The sequence below is a fragment of the Rhinolophus sinicus genome, linkage group LG15, assembly GCF_036562045.2.
Source record: "Rhinolophus sinicus isolate RSC01 linkage group LG15, ASM3656204v1, whole genome shotgun sequence".
Taxonomy (NCBI): Eukaryota; Metazoa; Chordata; class Mammalia; order Chiroptera; family Rhinolophidae; genus Rhinolophus; species Rhinolophus sinicus.
The window spans coordinates 21,808,693-21,831,831 of NC_133764.1; the positions used below are offsets into that span (position 1 = coordinate 21,808,693).

The following is a 23,139-nucleotide window of genomic DNA, read 5'->3' on the forward strand; positions in this document are numbered from 1 at the left end:
TGTCAAGGAAACTGCAAGCCAATGATGTGACTACCTGCCATGACCCGCTTTTAGTTAGGAAGTTTTATGTTGAAACCATCCTATGTGGTTAATTTTGGTCTCTGAGTTTGTAGGGCCTGCCATGCTGGCCTCCCCTGAGCTTGTCAGGTTTAGTATGTGGTGGCTTTTTCATCCACAACTCATAGGCAGGAGTTAATTTAGATGAAGTTAACAAATTTATTGAAAGACACAATCTACTAAAGCCTACTCAAAATAAAAAAAATAGATAACCTGAATAGCCCTGTATCTATTAAAGAGATTCCATTTGTAGTTTGAAATCTTCCCATGAAGAAAACTCCAGTCCCAGACAGCTTTACTGGTGAATTTTACCAAACATTTACGGAAGAAATAATACCAATTCTACACAAGAATGCAACACTTTCCGCAAATTAAAGAGGAGAGAATACTTTCAATTATTCTATGAGGCCAGCATTACTCTAACAAAAAAATAAAGGGACTACAAGAAAAAAATATGCAGACCAATACCACTTAGGAATACAGATGTAAAAATTCTAAACAGAATTTTAGAAAATCAAGTCCAACAATATATAAAAAGGATAATACACATAGTAGCATTATTCACAATAGCCAAAAGGTAAAGCAACCCTAGTTTATCATCAATGAAAAATGGATAAATAAAATGTGGTATATTCATACAACGGAGTATTATTCAGCCATAAAAAGGAAGGAAATTCTGACACACAATACAACATGGATGAACCTTGAAGACATTACGCTAAGTGAAATAAGCCAGTCACAAAAAGACAAATACTGTACAAGAAAAGGATGTGTACTCTTACCACTTCTATTCAACACTGTATTAAAGGTGCTAGCCCATGAAATAGGGGAGAAAAATAAATTTTAAAAAATATCCAGGGGCGGCCAGTTAGTTGGTTAGAGCGCGGTGCTCTTAACAATAAGTTGCTGGTTTGATCCCCGCATGGGCCACTGTGAGCTCTGCTCTCCACAACTAGATTGAAACAACTACTTGACTTGGAGGTTATGGGTCCTGGAAAAACATACTTAAAATAAATAAAAGTTTAAAAAAATATATCCATATTGGAAAGGAAGAAGTATAACTGTCTTTATTAGCAGAGAACATGATCATTTGTATAGACATTTAAATGAAATCTATAAGAAAGCTCGTAGAATAAGTGAGTTTAGCAAGGTTGCAGAATTCAAGATCAATAAACAAAAATCAACTGTATTTCTATATGTTAAAAACTAACAATCAGAAATTGAAATTTTAAAAATACTATTCACAATAGGATCAAAATACATAAAATACATAGGATCAAAATACATAAAATACACAGGATAAATCTGAAAAAAAAGTGCAAGACCCACATATTAAAAATTACAAAATATTGCTCATATAGATTCGAGAAGGCCCACATAAATAGGGATATACCGTGTTTCCCCAAAAATGAGACCTAGTTGGACAATCAGCTCTAATGTGTCTTTTGGAGCAAAAATTAATATAAGACCCAGTATTATGTTATATTATATTATACTATACTGTATTATATACTATATAAGACCCAGTCTTATATTATAGTAAAATAAGACTGGGTATATTATATTATATTATATTAATATTGTATCTGGTCTTATAGTAAAATAAGACCGGGTCTTATATTAATTTTTGCTCCAAAAGATGCACTAGAGCTGATTGTCTGGCTCGGTCTTATTTTTGGGGAAACACAGTACCATGACTCAATACTGTTAAGATATCAATTATTCCCAAACTGATCTAAAAATTCAGTGAAATTCCAATCAAAATCCCAGCAGTATTTTTGGTAGAAATTGGCAAGATGATTATAAAATTCATATGGAAATGCAAAGGATTTAAAAGAACAAAACGGAAGGATTAACACTATTGATTTCAAGACCCATAAAGTTACAGTAATCAAGATAGTGATATTAACATTGAGACATGAGTAGACAAACAGATCAATGGAAGAGAATAAAGAACACAGAAACAGAACCACACAAATATGAACTGATCTTCAAAAAAGATGCAAAGGCAACTCAATGGTCAAAGGATAGTTTTTTTAACAAATAGAGATGGAACAATTTGATACCTACACACAAAAAAACCCCCACAAACTTAGATCCACACTTTGGACCATATACAATAGTTAACTTTAAATGAATCATAGACCCAAATGTAAAACCTAAGACTAACATTTCTAAAACAAAATATAGAAGAAAATCTTTGTGAACCCTGAGCTAGGTAAATATTTCTTAGCTACCACACAAAAAGCATAATCCAGGAAAGAAAAAATTGATAAACTGGACTTAATCAAAATTAAGAATTTCTCTTTGAAAGACACTGCTAAAAGAATAACAGAACAAGCCACAGAGGAGGAGAAAATATTTGCGGATCATGTATCTGAAAAAAGTATTTGTATCCAGAATATAAAAATAATTCTCAAACTCAACAAGAAAACAACTCAATTTTTTAAAAGGGTAACAAATTTGAACAGAAACCTCACCGAAGGTATGTGAATAGCAAATACGCACATGAAAAGATGCTCAACACCAATGATCATTAGAAAAATGCCAATTAAAACCACAGTTTGGTTTTTTGAATTTTAGAATGGCTAAAATTAAAATGACTGAACATACCAAGTATGGGTGGGGATGAAGAACAACTGGAATGCTCATACACTGCTGGTGGGAATGTAAAATGGTACTTGGCAAATAGTTTGGCAGTTTCTAAAAAGTCAAGCATATACCTTCCATAGCCATTGCATTCCTAGGCATTTACCCAAGAGAAATAAGAACATATGCAGCTTTATTTGTAATAGCCAAGAACTGTAAATAACCAAATGTCCATCAACAGGTGAATGGATAAACAAGTGTACAATGAAATACTGTTTAGCAATAAAACAGAATGAACGGGCCGGCCCGGTGACTCAGGCGGTTAGAGCTCCATGCTCCTAACTCCGAAGGCTGCCGGTTCGATTCCCACATGGGCCAGTGGGCTCTCAACCACAAGGTTGCCAGTTCCATGCCTCAACTCCCACAAGGGATGGTGGGCAGCGCCCCCTGCAATTAAAATTGAACATGGCACCTTGAGCTGAACTGCCTCCCAGATGGCTCAGTTGGTTGGAAGGCATCCTCTCAACCACAAGGTTGCCAGTTCAATTCCTCGACTCCCACAAGGGATGGTGGGCAGCGCCCCCTGCAACTAAGATTGAACACGGCACCTTGAGCTGAGCTGCCACTGAGCTCCCGGATGGCTCAGTTGGTTGGAGCGCGTCCTCTCAACCACAAGGTTGCCGGTTCTACTCCCGCAAGGGATGGTGGGCTGTGCCCCCCGCAACTAGCAATGGCAACTGGACCTGGAGCTGAGCTGCGCCCTCCACAACTAAGACTGAAAGGACAACAACCTGAAGCTGAACGGCACCCTCCACAACTAAGATTGAAAGGACAACAACTTGACTTGGAAAAAAGGCCTGGAAGTACACAGTGTTCCCCAATAAAGTCCTGTTCACCTTCCCCAATAAAATCTTTAAAAAAAACAAAAACAAAGAAAAACAAGAATGAACTACTGATAAATATAACGTCAATTAATTTACTCATTTTTTCTGAGTAAAAGCCAAACAAAAAAACAGTACATACTACATTATTCCATTCATATAAAACTCTAGAAAATGTAAACTAATCTATAGCAACAGAAAGCAGACTGGTGTTTGCCTGAGGACAGGGTGACACAAGGAGAGGCAGGGGACAATGAGGTAACTTTTTGGAGTGATGGATATGTTCATTATCTTGATTGAGAAGATAGTTACATGGGTATACACTTTAAATATGGGTAGTTCATTATATGTCTATTATACCTCAATAAAATCTTTTTAAAAAAAGCGAAGTGGTTAAAGGGACTTAAAAAAAAGTAGTCAGTTCCTTTTCCAATGTATTCTAAAGTCTAAGAATCAGGTTGAACTGTCAAAAACTACATGCCTAAATCATATATAATTATCTTGTTGAAAACAAAATGCTGCTAGCTTTTATCAAAAGTGACTACAGAAAAGAGGCAGTGACCGACAGAAAGCCCCATATTTTTTCAACTTAGGATGATGTGCTTTCTCCTTTTCAATAATGAAACCTACATAATTGATTGTATCTCTTCATATATTCTGGCAGCTTAAATATTTATAGTGACTATTATGTTTTCTATACAGTATTTATATTCTTTTTTCCTAGGTTCTAATTTTCCATTTCAGCTTTTAATTTACCATTATTTCACATCTGTTTTTGTTTATTAGATAAATCTGACCTATTGTTTATAAAATTTACTACTCTATTTTTTGAGATATAATTCACATACCATAAAATCCATCTTTTGAAAGTACCTTTTCAGTACTTTTTAGTATAGTCACATGGTTGTGCAACCATCACCCCTACTTAATTCCAGAACGTTTTAAAAAAAAAAAAAAAAACAGCCCTGTATCCATTAGCAATCATTCCCTATTTTCCCCTCCCCCAGCCTTTGGCAACCACTAATCTACTTTCTGTCTGTATGGCTTTGCCTTTCCTGAATATTTCATATAAATGGAATTACATAATACATAGCCTTTTATGCTCAGATTCTTTTATTTAGCATAATGTTTTCAAGATCATCTGTGTTGTACCATATATCAGTATCTATTCCTTTCTGTGGCTAAATATTACTCCATTGCATAGAGTTTACCCATTCATTAGCTAAGGGACATTTTGTTTACCCATTGATTAGCTAAGGGACATTTGGACTGATCCCACTGTTTGGCTATCATAAATAATGCTGCTATGAACATTCGTGTACAAGTGTTTTTGTGTGGACATGTTTTCAACTTTCTTGTATGAACCTAAGAGTTGATTTGCTGGGTCATACAGTAACTGTTTAACTTCTTGAGGAACTGCCTGTTTTCCAACAGTACATATAAGGGTTCCAATTTCTCCACATCTTTGCCAATGTTTATTATTGTCCAGCTTTTGACTATAGCCATCTTAATGTGAAATGGTATCTCTTTGTGGTTTTGCTTTTCATCTCCCTAATGACTAATGATGTTGAGCATCTTTTCATGTGCTTATTATTTTAATAATTTGTATTTTTATTGAATTATCTATAACTCCTTTTAGAAGGAAGCCTGTTGTTAGTAAATAATAAATGCTAATATACTTTCCTAATCTTTCTTAAAATTGCACTGCACCTAAGGTAATGGAATGAGTTCTAAGCTGGAAAAGCTTTTTCATGGCTTTAAAAATAAAAAATAGTATTATAGAATTAAATTAAGTGCTTTTTCATTTCATAAACAGAAGATAATTAAAAGGGCAGCATACTATTTAAGAATACTTCAAGGGCAGCATAGTATTAAGAATATTTCTGGGGCCAGCCCAGTGGCTCAGGCGGTTAGAGCTCCATGCTCCTAACTCCGAAGGCTGCCAGTTCGATTCCCACATGGGCCAGTGGGCTCTCAACCACAAGGTTGCCAGTTCAAGTCCTCGACTCCCACAAGGGATGGTGGGCAGCGCCCCCTGCAACTAAAATTGAACATGGCACCTTGAGCTGAGCTGCCGCTGAGCTCCCGGATGGCTCAGTTGGTTGCAGCACGTCCTCTCAACCACAAGGTTGCTGGTTTCGACTCCCACAAGGGATGGTGGGCTGCGCCCCCTGCAACTAGCAACAGCAACTGGAGCTGAGCTGCGCCCTCCACAACTAAGACTGAAAGGACAACAACTTGGAGCTGAACCGCACCCTCCACAACTAAGATTGAAAGGACAACAACTTGACTTGGAAAAAAGTCCTGGAAGTACACACTATTCCCCAATAAAAGTCCTGTTTCCCTTCTCCAATAAAATCTTAAAAAAAAAAAAAAAGAATATTTCTTCAGATAAATACCCAGAAGTGGGATTACTGGGTCCTTCTTTGTCTCTTGTTATAGCCTTTTTTTTTTTTTAAGTCTATTCTGTCTGGTGTAAGTATTACTACCCCAACTTTTTCATTTTGTTTCCATTTTCATAAAATATCTTTTTCCATCTCTTTACTTTCAGTCTGTGTGTGTCTTTCGACCTGAAGTGAACCACTGGTAGACAACATATGTAACAGTCTTGTTTTCTTATCCATTCAGCCATCCTATCTTTCCACTGGAGCATTTAGTCCATTTAACATTGAAAGTAATTGTTGATAGATGTGTAATTATTTTCATTTTATTATTCGTATTTTTTCTTTTTAAATTAAAGAAGTCCCTCTAATATTCCTTATAATACTGGTTTGGTGATGATGAACTTCTTTAGCTTTTTCTTGTTTAGGAAGCTCTTTATCTCTCCTTTGATTCTAAATGATAGCTTTACTGGATAGAGTAACCTTGGTTGTAGGTCCCTACTTTTCCTTTTTTTTTTTTTAAAGATTTTATTGGGGAAGGTGAACAGGACTTTATTGGGGAACACTGTGTACTTCCAGGCCTTTTTTCCCAAGTCAAGTTGTTGTCCTTTCAATCTTAGTTGTGGAGGGTGCTGTTCAGTTTCAAGTTGTTGTTTTTTCAGTCTTAGTTGTGGAGGGCGCAGCTCAGCTCTAGGTCCAGTTGCCATTGCTAGTTGCGGGGGGCACAGCCCACCATCCCTTGCGGGAGTCGAACCGGCAACCTTGTGGTTGAGAGGACGTGCTACAACCAACTGAGCCATCTGGGAGGCAGCTCAGCTCAAGGTGCCGTGTTCAATTTTTAGTTGCAGGGGGCGCTGTCCACCATCCCTTGTGGGAGTCAAGGAATTGAACTGGCAACCTTGTGGTTGAGAGCCCATGCTCCAACCAACTGAACCATCCGGGAGGCAGCTCAGCTCAAGGTGTCGTGTTCAACCTTAGTTGCAGGGGGCGCTGCGCACCATCCCTTGCAGGACTCGGGAGTTGAAATGGCAACCTTGTGGTTGAGAGCCCACTGGCCCATGTGGAAATCGAACCGGCAGCCTTCGGAGTTAGGAGCATGGAGCTCTAACCGCCTGAGCCACCGGGCCGGCCCCCCTACTTTTCTTTTCATCGCTTTGAATATTTCGTGCCAATCCTGGCCTGCAAAGTTTCTGTTGAGAAATCAGCAGACACTCTTACCGGAGCTGCCTTGTAGGTAACTAATTGCTTTTCTCTTGCAGCTTTTAAGATCCCCTCTTTGTCTTTAACCTTTGGCATTTTAATTATGCTGTGCATCTGTATGTTCATTGCAGCATTATTTACACTAGTCAAGATATGGAGGCAACTGGGTGCCCATCAATGGATAAATGGATAAAGAGGTGATACATATATATATAATGGAATATTACTCAACCATAAAAAAGAATGAAATTTTGCCATCTGCAACAACGTGAATGGACCTAGAGAGTATTGAACTAAGTGGAATAAGTCTGACAGAGAAAGACAAATGCCCTATGATTTCACTTATATGTGGAATCTAAATAATAAACAAACAAACAAAACAGAAACAAACTCATAGATACAGAAAACATTTTGATGATTGCCAGATAGGAGGGAGGTTGAGAGGGTGGATGAAAAGAGGAAGGAATTAAGAAGTACAAATTGGTAGTTACAAAATAATCATGGGGATATAAAGTATTACATAAACAATATAGTCAATAATACTGTAGTAACTATGCATGGTGTCAGATGGGTACTAGGTTTATCAGGGTGAACATTTCATAAGTTATATAACTATCTAATCACTATGTTGTACACCTGAAACTAATATATTGTATGTCAACTGTAATTGAAAAATTAAACAATTATTGAGAAAAAAAGAATTCCAAAAGTCAATACTTAAAAAAATAAAAAACTATTCCAAAGAAAAAAACCTTCACAATCCAAACTAAAAATTGTCCAAAGTGAAATGACAATAGTCATCATTCATATCATTTAAAATATTACACATACCATGACAGATTTATTACCACTTTAAAAATACGGGAGGTTCATATCCATCACAAAAAAGAGCTTACCATCTTCGATGGCATTTTTGACGGCACGAAGTCCATCCCTTACAGCATCCTTGACTTGTGTGAGAGTATGGTTATTTGGTCCCTTAACCAACAAGGTGACAGACAGAGGGTTAACACAGTTCTCAATAAAAGTGAATTTTTTTTCACCCTAAAGGATAATAAAAGAACATATAACTTTAATATGTAATGTCATTATGAAATCAAGACCTTTAGTTTATCATATTAGAATCCAATCTTCATGTGAATTTTTCTTCTCACACATAACTAAATATATATTAAAAGTAGTTAAGTTATAGTGGAACTCTTAACTAACATTTAGATAAATAAATTGTAAAAGGTATCCTGTGGGTTATTAAGACCTCAAAATGTAAAACCTGGTTTAGTACTAAAATAAATGCTTAAGTGTTCACTTTATATCTATAGCCCCCAGAAATACTCACTAATGTATACTCATGTACAAGACCAGCATGTCCCAAGCAATCTACACTGAGGTCTTCAAGAGAATTCACAGCCATTCCACCACAAGCAAGAGAGAGTCTGAAATTACATATATGTCAACATAGCTTTGGTTCTGGGAAACAAAGACTAATTTCTTAAAGGTAAAAAGATATCTAACACAGAAGGCTGCAATGTCATTGTACTGCATTGTTTTTAAAATTTGTTTTAAAGAGATGAAAACCTTCCTTGTATTTCAACAAAGTTCTGAAGTAGGTTAACTCTCTTGATTTTTGACAATTCCATTATTTACTGAAATTAAAAACAAAATTTGGAACTTGTATCCTACTATTTTACTCAACAATGTATACATATAAGCTAAAAGGAATACACATGGGATAATTTCAATTTAATCTGTTAATAAACTTAGGATACATAATTATCTGCACACTTACCTTTCCATATTTCTTCTTTTTGCTCTGCGAAGAGCTACTATGCCATGTTTTGCAAGCGCATCTAAGGAAAATGGATCAATTCCCTACAACCAAATTAGCACCAAAGTTATGAGCATGTTTTAAGACAGCAATTCTTTAATCTCAGCACTGTTTCAAACTCTTACAAATTAAGAACCCAAGGAGCTTTTGTTTGTGAGTTGTATCTATAATATTTATCATATTATAAATTAAAATTGAGAAACTTTTAAAATATTTATTTAACCCATTTAATATAATAAACCCATTTTATGTTAACATAAATAACATTTTTTAATCATAATTTATTATAGTTTCCTAAACAAAGAAAACATATAGTGATAGTAGTGAAATTGTTTTACATTTTTGCACATCTTTTTAATGTCTGTCTTAAGACAGCTAGATTCTCATAGCTGCTTCTGCATTCAGTTTGATGCAATATGTTGTTTTGGTTAAGAAGAAAACCTGGCCTCATAGAGCTATGTATTGGAAAAGGGAGGAATATTTTAATAGCCTTTTCAGATAAATGTGGATATTCTTCTTTGATACTATACCAAAACTAAACAAGTGGTTAGTTTCAATGTGAAATATAGAACCATATTAACAAACTTTCCATTCTCTCCCACATTAAAATCCATTTGTCTATCTTGTACTTTGAATTGATTATTGACCCACATGTGATTTTATTAAATCATGCATTTTTCAGTCATTTAAAGAACAATTGGTTCGCTAAGTTAGGCAGAGATTTCAAATGTTGACAGATTTCATGGTTATACAATATCAAAAATATCACCTTTGCTAATATCATTAATATTATCAGAAAAGTACTTTAAATATGGGAAAACTGTCAAGCTCACAGTGGCAGATACAAGTTTGCCAAAATTCTAATTTTTGTTTGAAGGCTTAAATGTTATCACTGGCAACAAATTCTGTCAGTTGTTTTCCTTCAAGTGATAGGATTGCTGCATTCATTTTTGAGAAAAACCTACTAAATATCCATGTCTTAATAAAGATACCTTGTCTGTCAGTCATTCTTTCAAGTAAAAATGGCATTCCATGAAAAAAGTGGCTAGTTTAGCTTGCAACTCAATTACATAAGCGCTTTCCTTCAAGACAACCATATTTTGATATGCCACAGAAGTGTTTTCTGCATACTTCACATTTAGTCACACAGAATTATAAAAGGACGCATATTTAAGGTTCAAAATTGAATAAAATGAACCGTTTTACCACTTCATCAAGGCATTCTTAAATGAAAGTGTCTTTTTTTTAACTACCAGTATGTGGTGGTTTGGCAATCATGATGACTACTAGTACAGGTTGGTGCTACTGTTTTGGTTTGTGCTAAGGCATCAGGAATTTTACCTACCATTGCTTTTACATCATCACTGCGAATGTCAGTACAATATAAAAGGCATTATTATCTTTATGAAAATAGTTTGACCTCACCAAAATGATCTTAGAGACTCCTACGGGTTCACAAACCACACTTTGAGAAACACTAAAGAACATTCACAAATAGTTAAAATATAAACTTTCTTTCTCACCTTTTGATTAATGACAACAAATCCTTTGTTGGACAGAGCACAGACTTTGTCTTTCAGGTCTATTATTTTCTGTACTCTATCTTCAATAAATTTTCTTTCAGCTTTTACCAAGTTCTCTTTTTCTTCTGCAGTCTTATAAAAGAAACCAGAGCTCACCTCTCTAAAAAATTTAATAAAAACAAGCTAGTGAAGGCAATGGGGGTAGAGGAAAAGGTCGAAAGTGTTTACACTAAATGTTTGGGAGGAAAGGAAGAGATTAAAAACCACTTTTAGAAAAAACAATTTCAAAAGTGACATACATACGTTTTTTCATATTCTAGTGATACATTGCAAGTAAGGATAAACGCATCTTCCACTCGCTTCTTCATACAAGGATGACGCGCGCCATGATCCAGAACTAATCCTCTGATCAACCTATTAAAAATATGCAGTGTTTCCTCCTTTGACTGTCTACTCTAAATTTTGGTATATAAAATTAGAATTGTATTCTTAAAGTTGCAACAGAACTATCAGGACATATATACACTGTTTCCAAGCACCAACTTTAATCCTAACACATAATTAGCAAGATTAGAAAGGAAAATCTACACTAACACACCGTGATTGTTAAGTCACAATAAAAAGTCAACCCAGAATTATTCTCTAAATTATGTTGCTCAAACATATGACATAGCAGATCAGTAATGAAAGGTAGGCACAAATGTTCTTACGAACATTTGTTCAAAATAATTATATGGAACAACTAAAAACTGTTAACCTAAATGTCCAACAATAGGGCATTGTTCAGCAAATAATGACCTAACTACTTCTCAGTCATGAGAACTATGTAATAACTTGGAAAAATATTTACAGGGGTAGCTGATAAGCATAGAATGACAAATCGCAGATAAAACAGGATTATAACTATTCTTTTAAAAAATAAGCACCTTGGCATTGAAAAGCAAAAATAATGCAGGGAAACTAAGAGTAGGGTTATGCTTGGGTAGCTAAGTATATAGATAATGGGGGGGGGGAAGGCTTTTTTCCTGTTTTCAAAGTGTTCTTTTAAGAATAAATATTTTTATAACTCTCTAAAATTCACATGCCCAATTAGGGAACAGAATTTCTACTTATAAATCTTCTATAATCAATACTTATTATACATTCAAATAAATAACTTTTGAATAGTTAAATATAATTAAAAGGAAGTTCTCAAAATTTTAATCTAACCAGATTATTCCAACTCCTAACTTAATGTGAAGATACTTTGTTTAGGAAGAAACAAACTAATTTTTAAATACTCTTCATTCAAGTCTCCTTTACTCTTCCCCCAACTCACTCTCAGCAAATGACCTTGCTTCTTTGAGAAGAAAGGCTGCCCCATCACTACCTCTACCAAGGCTAACCCCTTCACTTGCCTATGACGGTATATTCCCCTCTGTTGCTGCTTTGTCCTTTCCTCCACCACATCAATTCTTTCTGTCTACAGAAGCATCTGTATCGGGATACAAACTGGCCATAATAATTCCCATCTTCAAAACAAATAATTCTTCCTTCAACCTCATTCCCATATTTCCTTCTATAATAGCTATTGCTCCATTTCTCTGCTCTCCTTTGTAACTAAATTTCTCTAAGTTGTCTACATTTACATCCTTACTTCTTTCCTAAGCCCACCTTCAATTGGACTTTCACGCCCACCCCTTTACTAAATCAGCTTTCAATAAATACCAAAAATGTAAATGTTTTCCAAATATAATGGTTATTTCTCAATTCACAACAACTTCCTCAAACTTTCAGCAGCATATAACATAGCTCATTATTCTCTCTTTCTTGAAACACTTTCTTCTTTTAGTTTCTGGGATATGCCTCTCTCTTGGCTTTCCTCCTATCTCGTTGACAACCCTTCTCAGTCTCCTTAGCTGAGTGCTTTTTCTCTTCTCAATTCCAAACGTTGGAGTTTCCCAATGGTCCTCATCCTTAACGTCCTCTTTTCTCTATCTGTATCCACTTTCCAGATGATCTCATTAGCTCTCATAGTTTTAACTCATCCACACAACTGATGAATTTCACATCTATACTTCCAGTCCAGACCACTATTCTGAACTCGAGACACATCTCTCCAACTCCCTACTCAACATCTTCACATGGATCCCTAATAGGGATCTAAAATACAACATTCCCCAAAATGAACTCTTGATTTATTGTCCCAAAGCTGCTCCTCCCAGTCTTCTCCATCCCAGAAAATGGCACCTCCACTTTTCCAGCTGCTCATGCAAAAACCCAAGAGACATCTTAGACTCCTCTGTTTCTGGCACATTCTATGTCGAACCATGAACAAATCCTATTGTTCCTTCTCTCTAAGTATACCCTGATCTAAACCATTTTCATTTCTCACCTGTATCACAACACATTCCTAACTGGTCTCCTACTTTTGCCCTTGCACCTCCCACCCGACTCCACAGTGTATTCTCCACACAACAATCACAGAGAACTTTTTGAAATATAAATCAAGAACTTGTTGCCTTCAGCAATAGAAGTGAGCTCCAGCTCTTCATTCTAAAATTGGAACCAAAGAGAGACAACCACACTAATCTGGCTAATCTGGATGAACCCTACTGCCAAAAACAATGTTGGGTTAAAAAACAAACAAACAAAACCTTAAAAACATTGGAGAGCTATAAAATAGTTCAGAGCTACAAAATAATTTTCTTTTCAAAACTGAAAACAAGATCTCTGACAGGTAAGTAGAGAAGTACAGGCACCATTATCGTAAAATCATTTGACAATTCAGGCAAATCTGAACTTTGGTTTCAATGACCTCACCATGAAAGGGAGACACAGGGCTCATCCAAGTTAGTCTAATAGAAGGCCCTTTTTTTTTTTTTTAAGGGAGGTAATTGTTTACTGTCGAGGACCAAGAAACAAAGTCTGGAGATGCTCTATACAAGTGGTAATGAGCTACTAAAGAGAGGCAGGGTAGAGAGAAAATGCAGTAATACACAGCGTTCTTTTGAGTGAGCTCCAGCTCTTCATTCTAACATTTGAACCAAGGAGAGACAGCCACACTTTTGCACTAAGGCTGCAGAAGAATGGAAACCTCACTCAATTTATGAGATCCTACAGGACAGGCTAAGCAAGAGACTATTACTTTAAGCTGATGCCAGAGGCTGCTCATGGTCTGTTGGGAGCCCCCGTCCCATCCCAAGCACAGAATGGATGAAGGTGATCCATGGTTGCTGGTGGTGGTTGTCCTTAGGTCTTGGGCTTCTCGAGTCTCAATGATAAGCCTGTCAGTCAAATATAATTGGCCAATGTGGACCAGTTGACGAATCATTCCCAGCTCTCTTTTGGCTTTATTCACTAGTCTGAATCTCTACAGATCTTTTACATTCTTATTTTCTCTGAAGGCAGCTCTTATCCTCCTGATAGCAAAAGTTCCATAATTGTAGGCGCTGAAATGCTTGCTCTCTCAGCATCACCCAGTATAGATCTAACACTTGTGCAGAGCTGGAGGCTGCCATTTTGGGAAGAAAAAAGTAAGTGGGTCCTCTTCAGGGAGGTCTTGAGTTTAAACCAACCGCAAAATTCCAGCCTATTCCAAAACCACAAACAAAATAAAATGCAGTGGGGTTTGGTCGTGCTAGCAGGCCTGGGCCTCAGCCTAGGTAAGCAGTCCCCTGTGCCTCGGGCCACTGCGGACAGTGGCCCGCATCACACACGGCTTCTAGAAGGCCCTCCTCACATTATGTGGGAACCCCAATGGACCACATACTCAGGGTATAAACCAGAATTATGAACTAGAAGCAAGCAGCCCTCACATGGACTTGCAGTTGGAATTCACAACTAGATAGTCCCAAAAAGCCTCAAGCTGTGAATTTAATTTAAGTAGTCTCTGGGCTCTTTGCAGTAGCAAATTCAAATCCTCTATGCAGAAAAGCACCTTCGTCCTAGGTCTCAAATTATTTCTACAAATACTGTTTTCAAACATGACAAATGGCACATAAGGAAACAAAGCATGAGGAGGGAGAACCAGCACAATACAATAAACATCAGAAACAGACAAGCCAAACTTTAAATATTGTAATTATCAGACATGAACTATATATTTAAAGAAATAAAAGATGTGCAGGGCATGGGAAACCATAAGTAGTTACATGACAAATTTAAGAAAGAACCAAACAGAAATTCCAGAAGAACCAAACAGAACTTCAATAAATAAGTAAAACTACACACACATATGAGTATATTAAAAATAAATAAGAAAGTATTTATAAATGAAATATGATATCTATCTATATTGGCTTCAAAATTGCCCCAGGTTTGGGGCACGGGGCAAGAAAGAAAAGTATATAAGGGGAAGTAAGATTGGCCATATCATGGCTAAAGATGAGGGACAGGTACGTGAGAGTTCACTATTCTATTCTCTCTAGTTTTATATATGTTTAGAATTTTCCAAAATAGTTTAAATGAATTAAGGGCAAAATCAACAAGATGCTGCATACTCGGAGTACACACATTCTCAATGTTAACTGTCTGGCCCCTCTTACCTCTCTGGCCTCATCTCCTACTCCTTTTTCCTCTGACTTTCCTCCAGGCACAATGGAACACTGCCTCAGGGCCTTTTCAACTGTTATTCCCTCTGCCTAGAACACTATTCCAGGTTTCCACATGGCTAGTTCCCTCATTTCTTATCACAGTGACCTTCCCTGGCACTTTAAAATCACACACATGCTCACACTCTAGCCTCTTTATAACATTTATCACTTGTTTACTATCTCCTTCAACTAGAAATGTAAGCTTCTTGGAGAAAGAAATTGTTTTGTTTACTTTTCATTCCTAACACCTGAAAGAGTGACTCGCTCTGTTAAGTATCCAATTAATATATGTTGAATAGACTGATGTTGAATAAAAGTAACTAATGAAATTAATGAAAGAATATCTGAAAATAAGCAAATATTCTAGAATATGTGTATTGTCAAAGTTTATGTAAATTACTTTGTATCTGTTTCTGATTTATGCTTCATCTCCACGATTTCTACCATGAAGAGGTCAATAGGATAACCTGGTCTTCTAATCGCCAAAACAGAATCCACCACAGCCTGAAAGAGAAGTGAATGAGAACAGTAAATTATTTGGCCTACTAAAAAAAACCACTGGACCAAATAACCTACCACCAGACTAAGCAAATAAAGAGCTTCAGGCTCCAAAATATAGAGCAAGACCAGAAAGTGCCACTTTGCCCGGACACTAATAATAATGAACGCCATGGATACTTTAGAGCCTCACAGGATTTCAGAGATCATCATGGTCCAACCCTTTATTTTAAAGACAAGGAAACTAAGACCAGACTTTAAGAAGCTATGATCTTAAAACAAGGTCTAAACAGTAGTAGCAGTCCCAGCACTAGAATTCAGGTCTCTTTAACTGCCAAGCTACTGCTCTTTTTATTATGCCAACACTGCTCAAACTTTCCCACCAAAGGACACAATAACGGAAAAGAAGGAAATATAACCTAGGGGAAGAGCTCAAATTTGCTGGCTGTAACAACAAGAAATTTTTAAGTCTTGTGTATGTTTTATCATGAAAAGTTTCCATGTCATGCCATTATATTTACATGTTTGTTTTAACGTGAAAATAATGCTTTTCCCCAAATTGTAAAGTAAAATTGACATTCCAGAAAGCTATGTCTCATTTATTCTGCCAAATATCCCCAGGGATATGCAATTTGGGAAGCATAGAACAATACACCCTATTGCTTACCTCAGAAAGTAATATAAAAATAACTACAGAAATTAAGTGCTTCAGTATAACCATCCTAAAATATAAATAAAGCAAAAAACTACCCGAGGGTGCCAAAAAAATATATACATATGACTTGTATTCATCTTTTGTTATCGGTATATATTGAGTATTACAATTTTAATACAGTTTTTTCCTTTCTTAAAATATGTATACTTTTTTTGGCACCCTCTGTTATCTTAGAAAAGTTTATTTGAGGTAACATGATATTTGGTTTTGGAGCCAAATAAGGAATAAGGACAAAAACTATTGGATGGTGAGAGTATCAGCGTTTGTAACTCTAAAGAGAATGGGGGCCCTAACCAGATAGGATGCAGATTCTGGGCCACTTGATATATTATATATTACAACAGCAGAAAAGACAGCAGAGTCTTTATTTGGACTCTGTTCAGTAAGAAATTGTCTGATGTTAATCTGAATTCCCAAGTAGGTTTTCCTATTGGTAAGGATAATTGACCAGAAATAACTCAGGTGTTCCAGTCCATTTGGTGTTTGTATTTCTCAATGTAAATTAGTAAGATAGCATTGTGATTTATATGTCAATGTCTTGTGAATTTGGTTATAAATTCATTATTCCTAATAAACTAATATATTCAAGTTTCAGAAACTGCAAAGCTAAGGAACAATGCTATCAGCAAACTATCGCCACCTGATAAAAGGCTTCCCAAAATACCTAATCTGGTCCTTATATTACATACATTATACCTTCAGAAACAAAACAAATATGCATTTCCCAGATGTATTATCTATCAGAGCAATCATGCTTCATTAAAGTGGTAACCTTTAACTACAAAGCACGCTGCCACAACTTCCCCATGTATCCCTCACATAATAAATATGGACCTCTAGGTTTAAGAGACCAGTACATCACCCCAACAGCTTCCACAGGGGATGAGCCACAGGCAGCCAAGCTCCTCTCAACTTTCAAGTTAACTTAAAAGATGGCTTACTATGACACTTGGAAAATGACACATACTGTTCTGACCAATCAAACCTAGTCTATAAGTTAAGCCTATAAATACTTGTCTTCCATATTTTACATTCAAAAGAACCACATGCAATAGTTGATTATCTTAAAGGAAAAAGAAAAATATCACCATGTGTCAGGCTACGCTCTTTCTGAATGCAAAAGTTTAATCGCATACCTCTGTTAACACATCAGCCAGTTTAGCATGAACTTTAGTTTGTAGAGATGTTCTAGCCACATCTAAGAGGATTTCTCTCTTCATTTCTTTTTTAATTTTAACCTCTTCTAAAACTTCAAGTGCTTTTTTCTTTGCAGCTTCAAATCCTTCGGCTATTATTCTAGGGTGCAGACCCTATGAAACAACGTCAAATTGTAAGTTACAAAGCAATTCATCCCAATTAAAAGTAACCATCCTCTCCTATTGATACGTTTGTCTAAAAAAAAGTAATATTACATCAATGCCACTGAATGCTGTAAGTGTATGTATGTAATTTATAAAAGTAATTTTTCAGTGCTTCATATTTAAAACAATCTCAAACTTACAGAAAAAGTGTAAGTCCAGTACAAAAACTGACAAAATCCTTTTTATTTCTGGATATTATGACAAACTGTTGTTGTGTGGCATCCTTCTGAATGGGGACAAAAACAGAGTCTTTTTCATGCAGAGGAAAAGAATCAGCATTAATCTGAAGAAAAGTGGCAGACAGACACCACTTTCACCAAATGTTCCAAGTTTGGTGAACTGGTTTAGATGAGATAAATGAGATAAATAGACATCACATGCCTCCTGATATGATGTATTAAGAACACTACAGCCCTTCCTGTCCAAAATTCATAATCTGAGTCTAATCGTGAGGAAACAGACAAATCCAAATTGAGAGATTTTCTATAAAATAACTGGCCTGTATTCTAAAAATAGTAACGTCATGAAACACAAAAGATGGTTCAGGAACTATTCCAGCTTAAAGGAGACTAAAAAGATGTGACAACTAAATGTAATTCATGAGCCTAGATTTTTCCTCTGCTATTAAGGGCACTGTTGGGACAAGTGATACAATCTGAAGATTAGATATTAGCACTGTATCGATATTAGTATTAATTTCCTGTTTTTGATCACTACACTGTATTATATAATTCCCTAGTTTTAGGAAATATACACTGAAATATTTATATCATCATGTCTGCAACTTATACCATTCAGAAAAAATACGTACATTAACACACACACACACACACACACATTTATTTATCTGAGAGAGAGAAAAATGTTATTCTCTGGAATATTCTTGCAACTTTCCTATAGTCTGACATTATAACAAAATATTTGTTCTAAAAAACAGTACTTTTTATTCTGAAAATATACCAACTTACTGAAAATTGGAGCTAGGTCTATTTATTCCCTTCCTCCATTCCTTTACATCAGTCCTATAACAATTTTTAAAAGTTGACATTTATTGAGCATCTGTGCCAGGCACTACTCTAAAGCACTTTACATGTATTACTTTAAGTCCTCTCAACACTATGAAGTGGGTGTTATATGCCTGTTTCACAGACGAGGAAATTGAGGCTTAAAGAAAAAATGTAATTTTGCCTTAGATCACTAGGCTAATAAGAGGAGGAGCCAGGATTTAAACCCACAGCGTCTGACTCCAGAGCCTGTGTTATTAACCATTTTCAAAACATTTCCTATTGAGGGTGGTGGCCAGTTAGCTCAGTTGGTTAGAGTGTGGTGCTAATAACACCAAGGTTGCCGGTTTGATCCCCACATGGGCCACTGTGAGCTGTGCCCTCCTTAAAAAAATAAAATATTTCCTTGGTCTAGGACCTCACAATTTCTCACCTGGACTGCTGTGAAAACCTCCAGTCAAAACCTCCAGTCTTGACTCCCTTAAAACTGTCCCCCAAATATTTAAAATGCCAATCTGAACATATCGCCCATTGGTATATTAATACAAATATGATTCTTCTTGGTCAGTCACATCACTTTAAACTCCGCCAACACCAAACATTTCGTAGCTCTATTCGGATACCACGCTCATGTTGTTCCTCCTGCCTAGAATGCCATTCTCCTTACCCCTCAGTCTTTCATCTGGCTCACTCCTTATCCTAAAGGTCTAGCCCAGGCCTTATTTCCTTCAGAAAGTGCTTTCTGACTACCGCAGGCTAGCTTATGATATCCCTCCCTCGTCCGTGTTTCTGTCGTATCCTGTGCCTAGCTCCACCGCTGTACTGCCAGCTTCATATGTCAATGTCTGGCAGCATCTCCACCTTCCCAAACTTCTTTCTTCCCTACCCAACCCTAGTTTTGTTTCAGTATCTCTCTTCCTACAGTGCTTCAGAGGAAGCTGACCCTACCCCTAGATGAAGGGGTGGATCCTGATTAGACTTAAGTCAACTGCCCCCCAAACCATTACTGGTTTGGGATGGACATAAGACCAAAGTTGGCCCAATCAAATAAAGGAAGGATTTACATTCCATAGTTGGGTAAATGGTTTTCTCTTGTCCTCTCCTACTGAGTGTTATTAATACTAAGGGAAGAGCCCTGATTTCCTCAGACAGTCTGACAGTCAGGATGGAAATAAGCCTTATGATACAATAGCATTGTAAGTGGAAGCGCTAAGAGACCTGCATACTTGATAACTGACTGACTTTTTTAATCAACCAGCCCTGGAAGGCTGCCTTATCTCTCTATGTTCTATTATGGGAGATAATATCTTCATTGTTTCCGTGACTTTTAGTCAAGTTTCCACTGCTTCCAGCCAAAAGAATCCTAACTGAAATAAGTTGCAATTACCGAATTAACAGACAATTTCAAATACTAAATAAAACACAAAGAAGTAATAATTTTAGTGCTTTGACCAAGCTATGCTTTGTTGAAATGGTCCTTGAAAGAGAAGAAAAATTCAAATACGTACTTAATTAGAAAAGACAGATAAGTAATCCCAAGAAGAGAATACAGATTGAACAAAGGCACAGAGGTAGAAACATATGTAATGATTTCAGAGGCTAGTGTATGGACAAATCTGGCTAGAGGGCTTACAAAGGGAAATAAAAATAGAAACGTACGGAAATTCACAATGTGGAAAGCCTTCAATAATTTTCTCCAGTTATTTTTTTTAAACCAATTTGGTTTCAACTTTATCAGTGATGTTTTCTTGTTTAGGCCACCAGTCATGGGTACATGGGTAATTTTTTTACCTTTTTATATATCTTAAATATTTCATTTTAAAAAGAGGTATATATTCCTGTACATGCATACCTGTGATAGTTTAATCGATAAATTAGGCACAGTAAGAGATTAACAACTAATAAACGAGAACAATTATAGAACGATAAAAGGCATTATATTTTGTCAAAAAAGTTCATTATTATTTTCATTTATAAATGTCCAAAAATATCTTGATAAATATTAACCTTTGCCCTCTAAAATTAAACCATTTTACTAGGAAAAACAAAAACTTTCCATTCAAAATAAAGTGTCACATGAATGTGAATTCTATGAAATTCTAATACCTCAGAAATGTAAAGATCAGCTTGTTTTAGTAACTCCCCAATAATTAGAACATTCGAAGTAGTACCATCTCCTGTAATGTCATCCTGGGCTGTTGCTACTTTTGCTATCAAGGAAGCTGTTGGGTGTTGAATTTGCTAGAAAAAGCAAGCAACAGATTAAGTAAGAGAGAGAATGATATAAAAAATAGCCCACCAAAAACAAGATAACCTAAGAATCAACAGTAAAACTAAGAAACGAATTAAGTTTCATTCTACAGGTTCACAAGTTTTATGTTATTAATATTTAATAAATGTCAAGACCAAAAGTTAAAAATTGAGAATTACTGATGTTTGAACACTTTACAAGAGTCTTTGCTACAGAATGCAATGACATTTTTAAAATTAGGTTAAATCCTTCAATCTCAAAGATGAATATATTTACTAAAATTGCAAAGGGTTTTTTATCTTTCCATGATTATAAAGAACATAAAGCAGTGCCTTTAAAAGATGTAACTAATTTGGAAGTATCCTTAAGCTATTACTTGGACTATACAAAGATTGGAAAACAGCCCAAAACACATTTTTTATCGAGGTTTTATCCAACAAGCATATCTCATGACTGTAGGAGTTAGCTGACAGCCTTGGTTTGAAGATATACAAACTGTACCATGTTCTCAATGAAGGTTTATTAATATTTATTAAAGTCAGCAGCCCGAGCTCACCATCTCGTGTAGCAGCACATTGCCATCTTTGGTGAGTTTGATGTCACCTGCACCAGAAACAAGCCTGTTCAGAAAACAGTGATGTTACTAATTTCATATGGCAAAAGTCAAGCAAGACTCCCAGTGCCTGCCACTCCACTATCTTTAATGTAGGGAACAGGCCTTGGAAAATTTCCATAGTACCGTGGAAATACCGTGGTAATCACCACCATTTTCATCCCACAGAATCACTTCTCCCCCAGATGGACTGCTATGGTGATTTCATTCCAAATGGAGGATTTACAAGTTCAAGAATAAGAGTAGTTGATGAGTTATGAACAGTGGTTTGGTCAAGAAGAGTATTTAGAAGTCTACACCACAAATTCGTGAATTTCCCACAGGTTTTTTATTTTGGTGAAATGTTACCATTCACTCAACTTAGTTTCTTCTCACATTTATTGGATTTTCAAGTTACATCAATTTTACATCCTAAAGGTCTCCTGAATCTACCACATCCTCTCCTTTTCTACTGTCATCATCATTTGTAGTCTGAACTAATTAGCATCCAGATATCTCTGAATTTGAATCTACCCTCCAAATTACATTTATCTTTCTAAAAGGCATTGTGTCTCACTCATTTCCCTGATCAAAAATCTTTCAATAATTTTCATGTTGAACGTCACCTTTAAGGAAAAATCCAAACTATTTAGCAATGGCATACTTGACCTTTCCCAATCTGGCTTATGTATATTTTTCCTGTCTCCTCTACCAAAATGAGATGTTGTGGGAAACTCTTGTGGTTGCTTTAATACATCATGTTTGTTTTGTTTCTGTTGGATTTATACCATTGGGCTTTCTTATTCCTGAAGCTGCTCTATCTAGAAGAAATTTACTCCCTTTTCCAAATGGTGAACTCGACTTGTCTTTCAAGACTCTGGTCAAAAATCATCCACAGAAGTCCTAGCCACAACAGTCAGACAAGAAAAATAAATAAAAGGCATCCAAACTGGAAAGAAAGAAGTAAAACTGTCATCATTTGCAGATAACATGATACTATATAGAAAGAACCCTAAATATCCCACCAAAAAAATAATAGAATTGATAAACGAACTCAATAAAATAGCAGGATAGAAAATTAATGTTCAGAAATCGGTTGCATTTTTATACACCAATAAAGAACTATCAGAAAGAGAAATTTAAAAAACAATCCCATTTACAATAGCATTAAAAATATAAAATAAAATGTCTAGGAATAAATTGAACTAAGGAGGTAAAAGACCTGTACTTGGAAAACTGTAAGACATTGAAGAAAGAAATTGAAGAGGATACACATAAATGGAAGCATATACCGTGCTTATGGGTAGGAAGAATTCACATCATTAAAGTGTCCATACTACCCAAAGCAATATACAGACTCAGTGCAATCCCTAACAAAATACCAATAACATTTTTCACAAAACTAAAACAAATAGTCCTAAAATTTATATGGAACCACAAAAGAGCCCAAATAACCAAAGCAATCTTGAGAAACAAGGACAAAGTTAGAGGTGCCACACCACCTGACATCAAACTATACTACAACACTACAGTAATCAAAACAGCATGGTACTGGCATAAAAAACAGTCACATAGATCAATGGAACAGAATAGAGAGCCCAGAAATAAACCCAGGCCTATATGGTCAACACCATGACAAAGAAGACAAGAACATACAATGGGGTAAAGACAGTCTCTTCAATAAATGG

General features: G+C 36.0%; 1 protein-coding gene and 1 pseudogene across 13 annotated transcripts in view; both read right to left on the reverse strand.

Annotated features, from left to right (window-relative positions):
• The window catches only part of CCT6B (chaperonin containing TCP1 subunit 6B), a 46,192-nt gene that overhangs the window by 6,054 nt on the left and 16,999 nt on the right, over positions 1-23,139 (reverse strand). For 5 of the 13 annotated variants that reach the window (XM_074320162.1, XM_019732576.2, XM_074320165.1 and 2 more), the window contains 9 exons: positions 21,416-21,479; positions 20,715-20,849; positions 17,380-17,553; positions 15,431-15,534; positions 10,760-10,870; positions 10,457-10,616; positions 8,895-8,977; positions 8,445-8,541; positions 8,005-8,152 (listed from right to left, as the gene is read on the reverse strand). In XM_074320162.1, the coding sequence (XP_074176263.1) occupies positions 8,005-8,152; positions 8,445-8,541; positions 8,895-8,977; positions 10,457-10,616; positions 10,760-10,870; positions 15,431-15,534; positions 17,380-17,553; positions 20,715-20,849; positions 21,416-21,479 (1,076 nt within the window). Of the gene's footprint in view, positions 1-8,004; positions 8,153-8,444; positions 8,542-8,894; positions 8,978-10,456; positions 10,617-10,759; positions 10,871-15,430; positions 15,535-17,379; positions 17,554-20,714; positions 20,850-21,415; positions 21,480-23,139 lie in introns of those variants that run through there. The other 8 variants (XM_019732581.2, XM_019732579.2, XM_019732578.2 and 5 more) reach the window with 4 other exon arrangements.
• On the reverse strand, positions 13,308-15,420 carry LOC109447871 (LYR motif-containing protein 4; annotated as a pseudogene).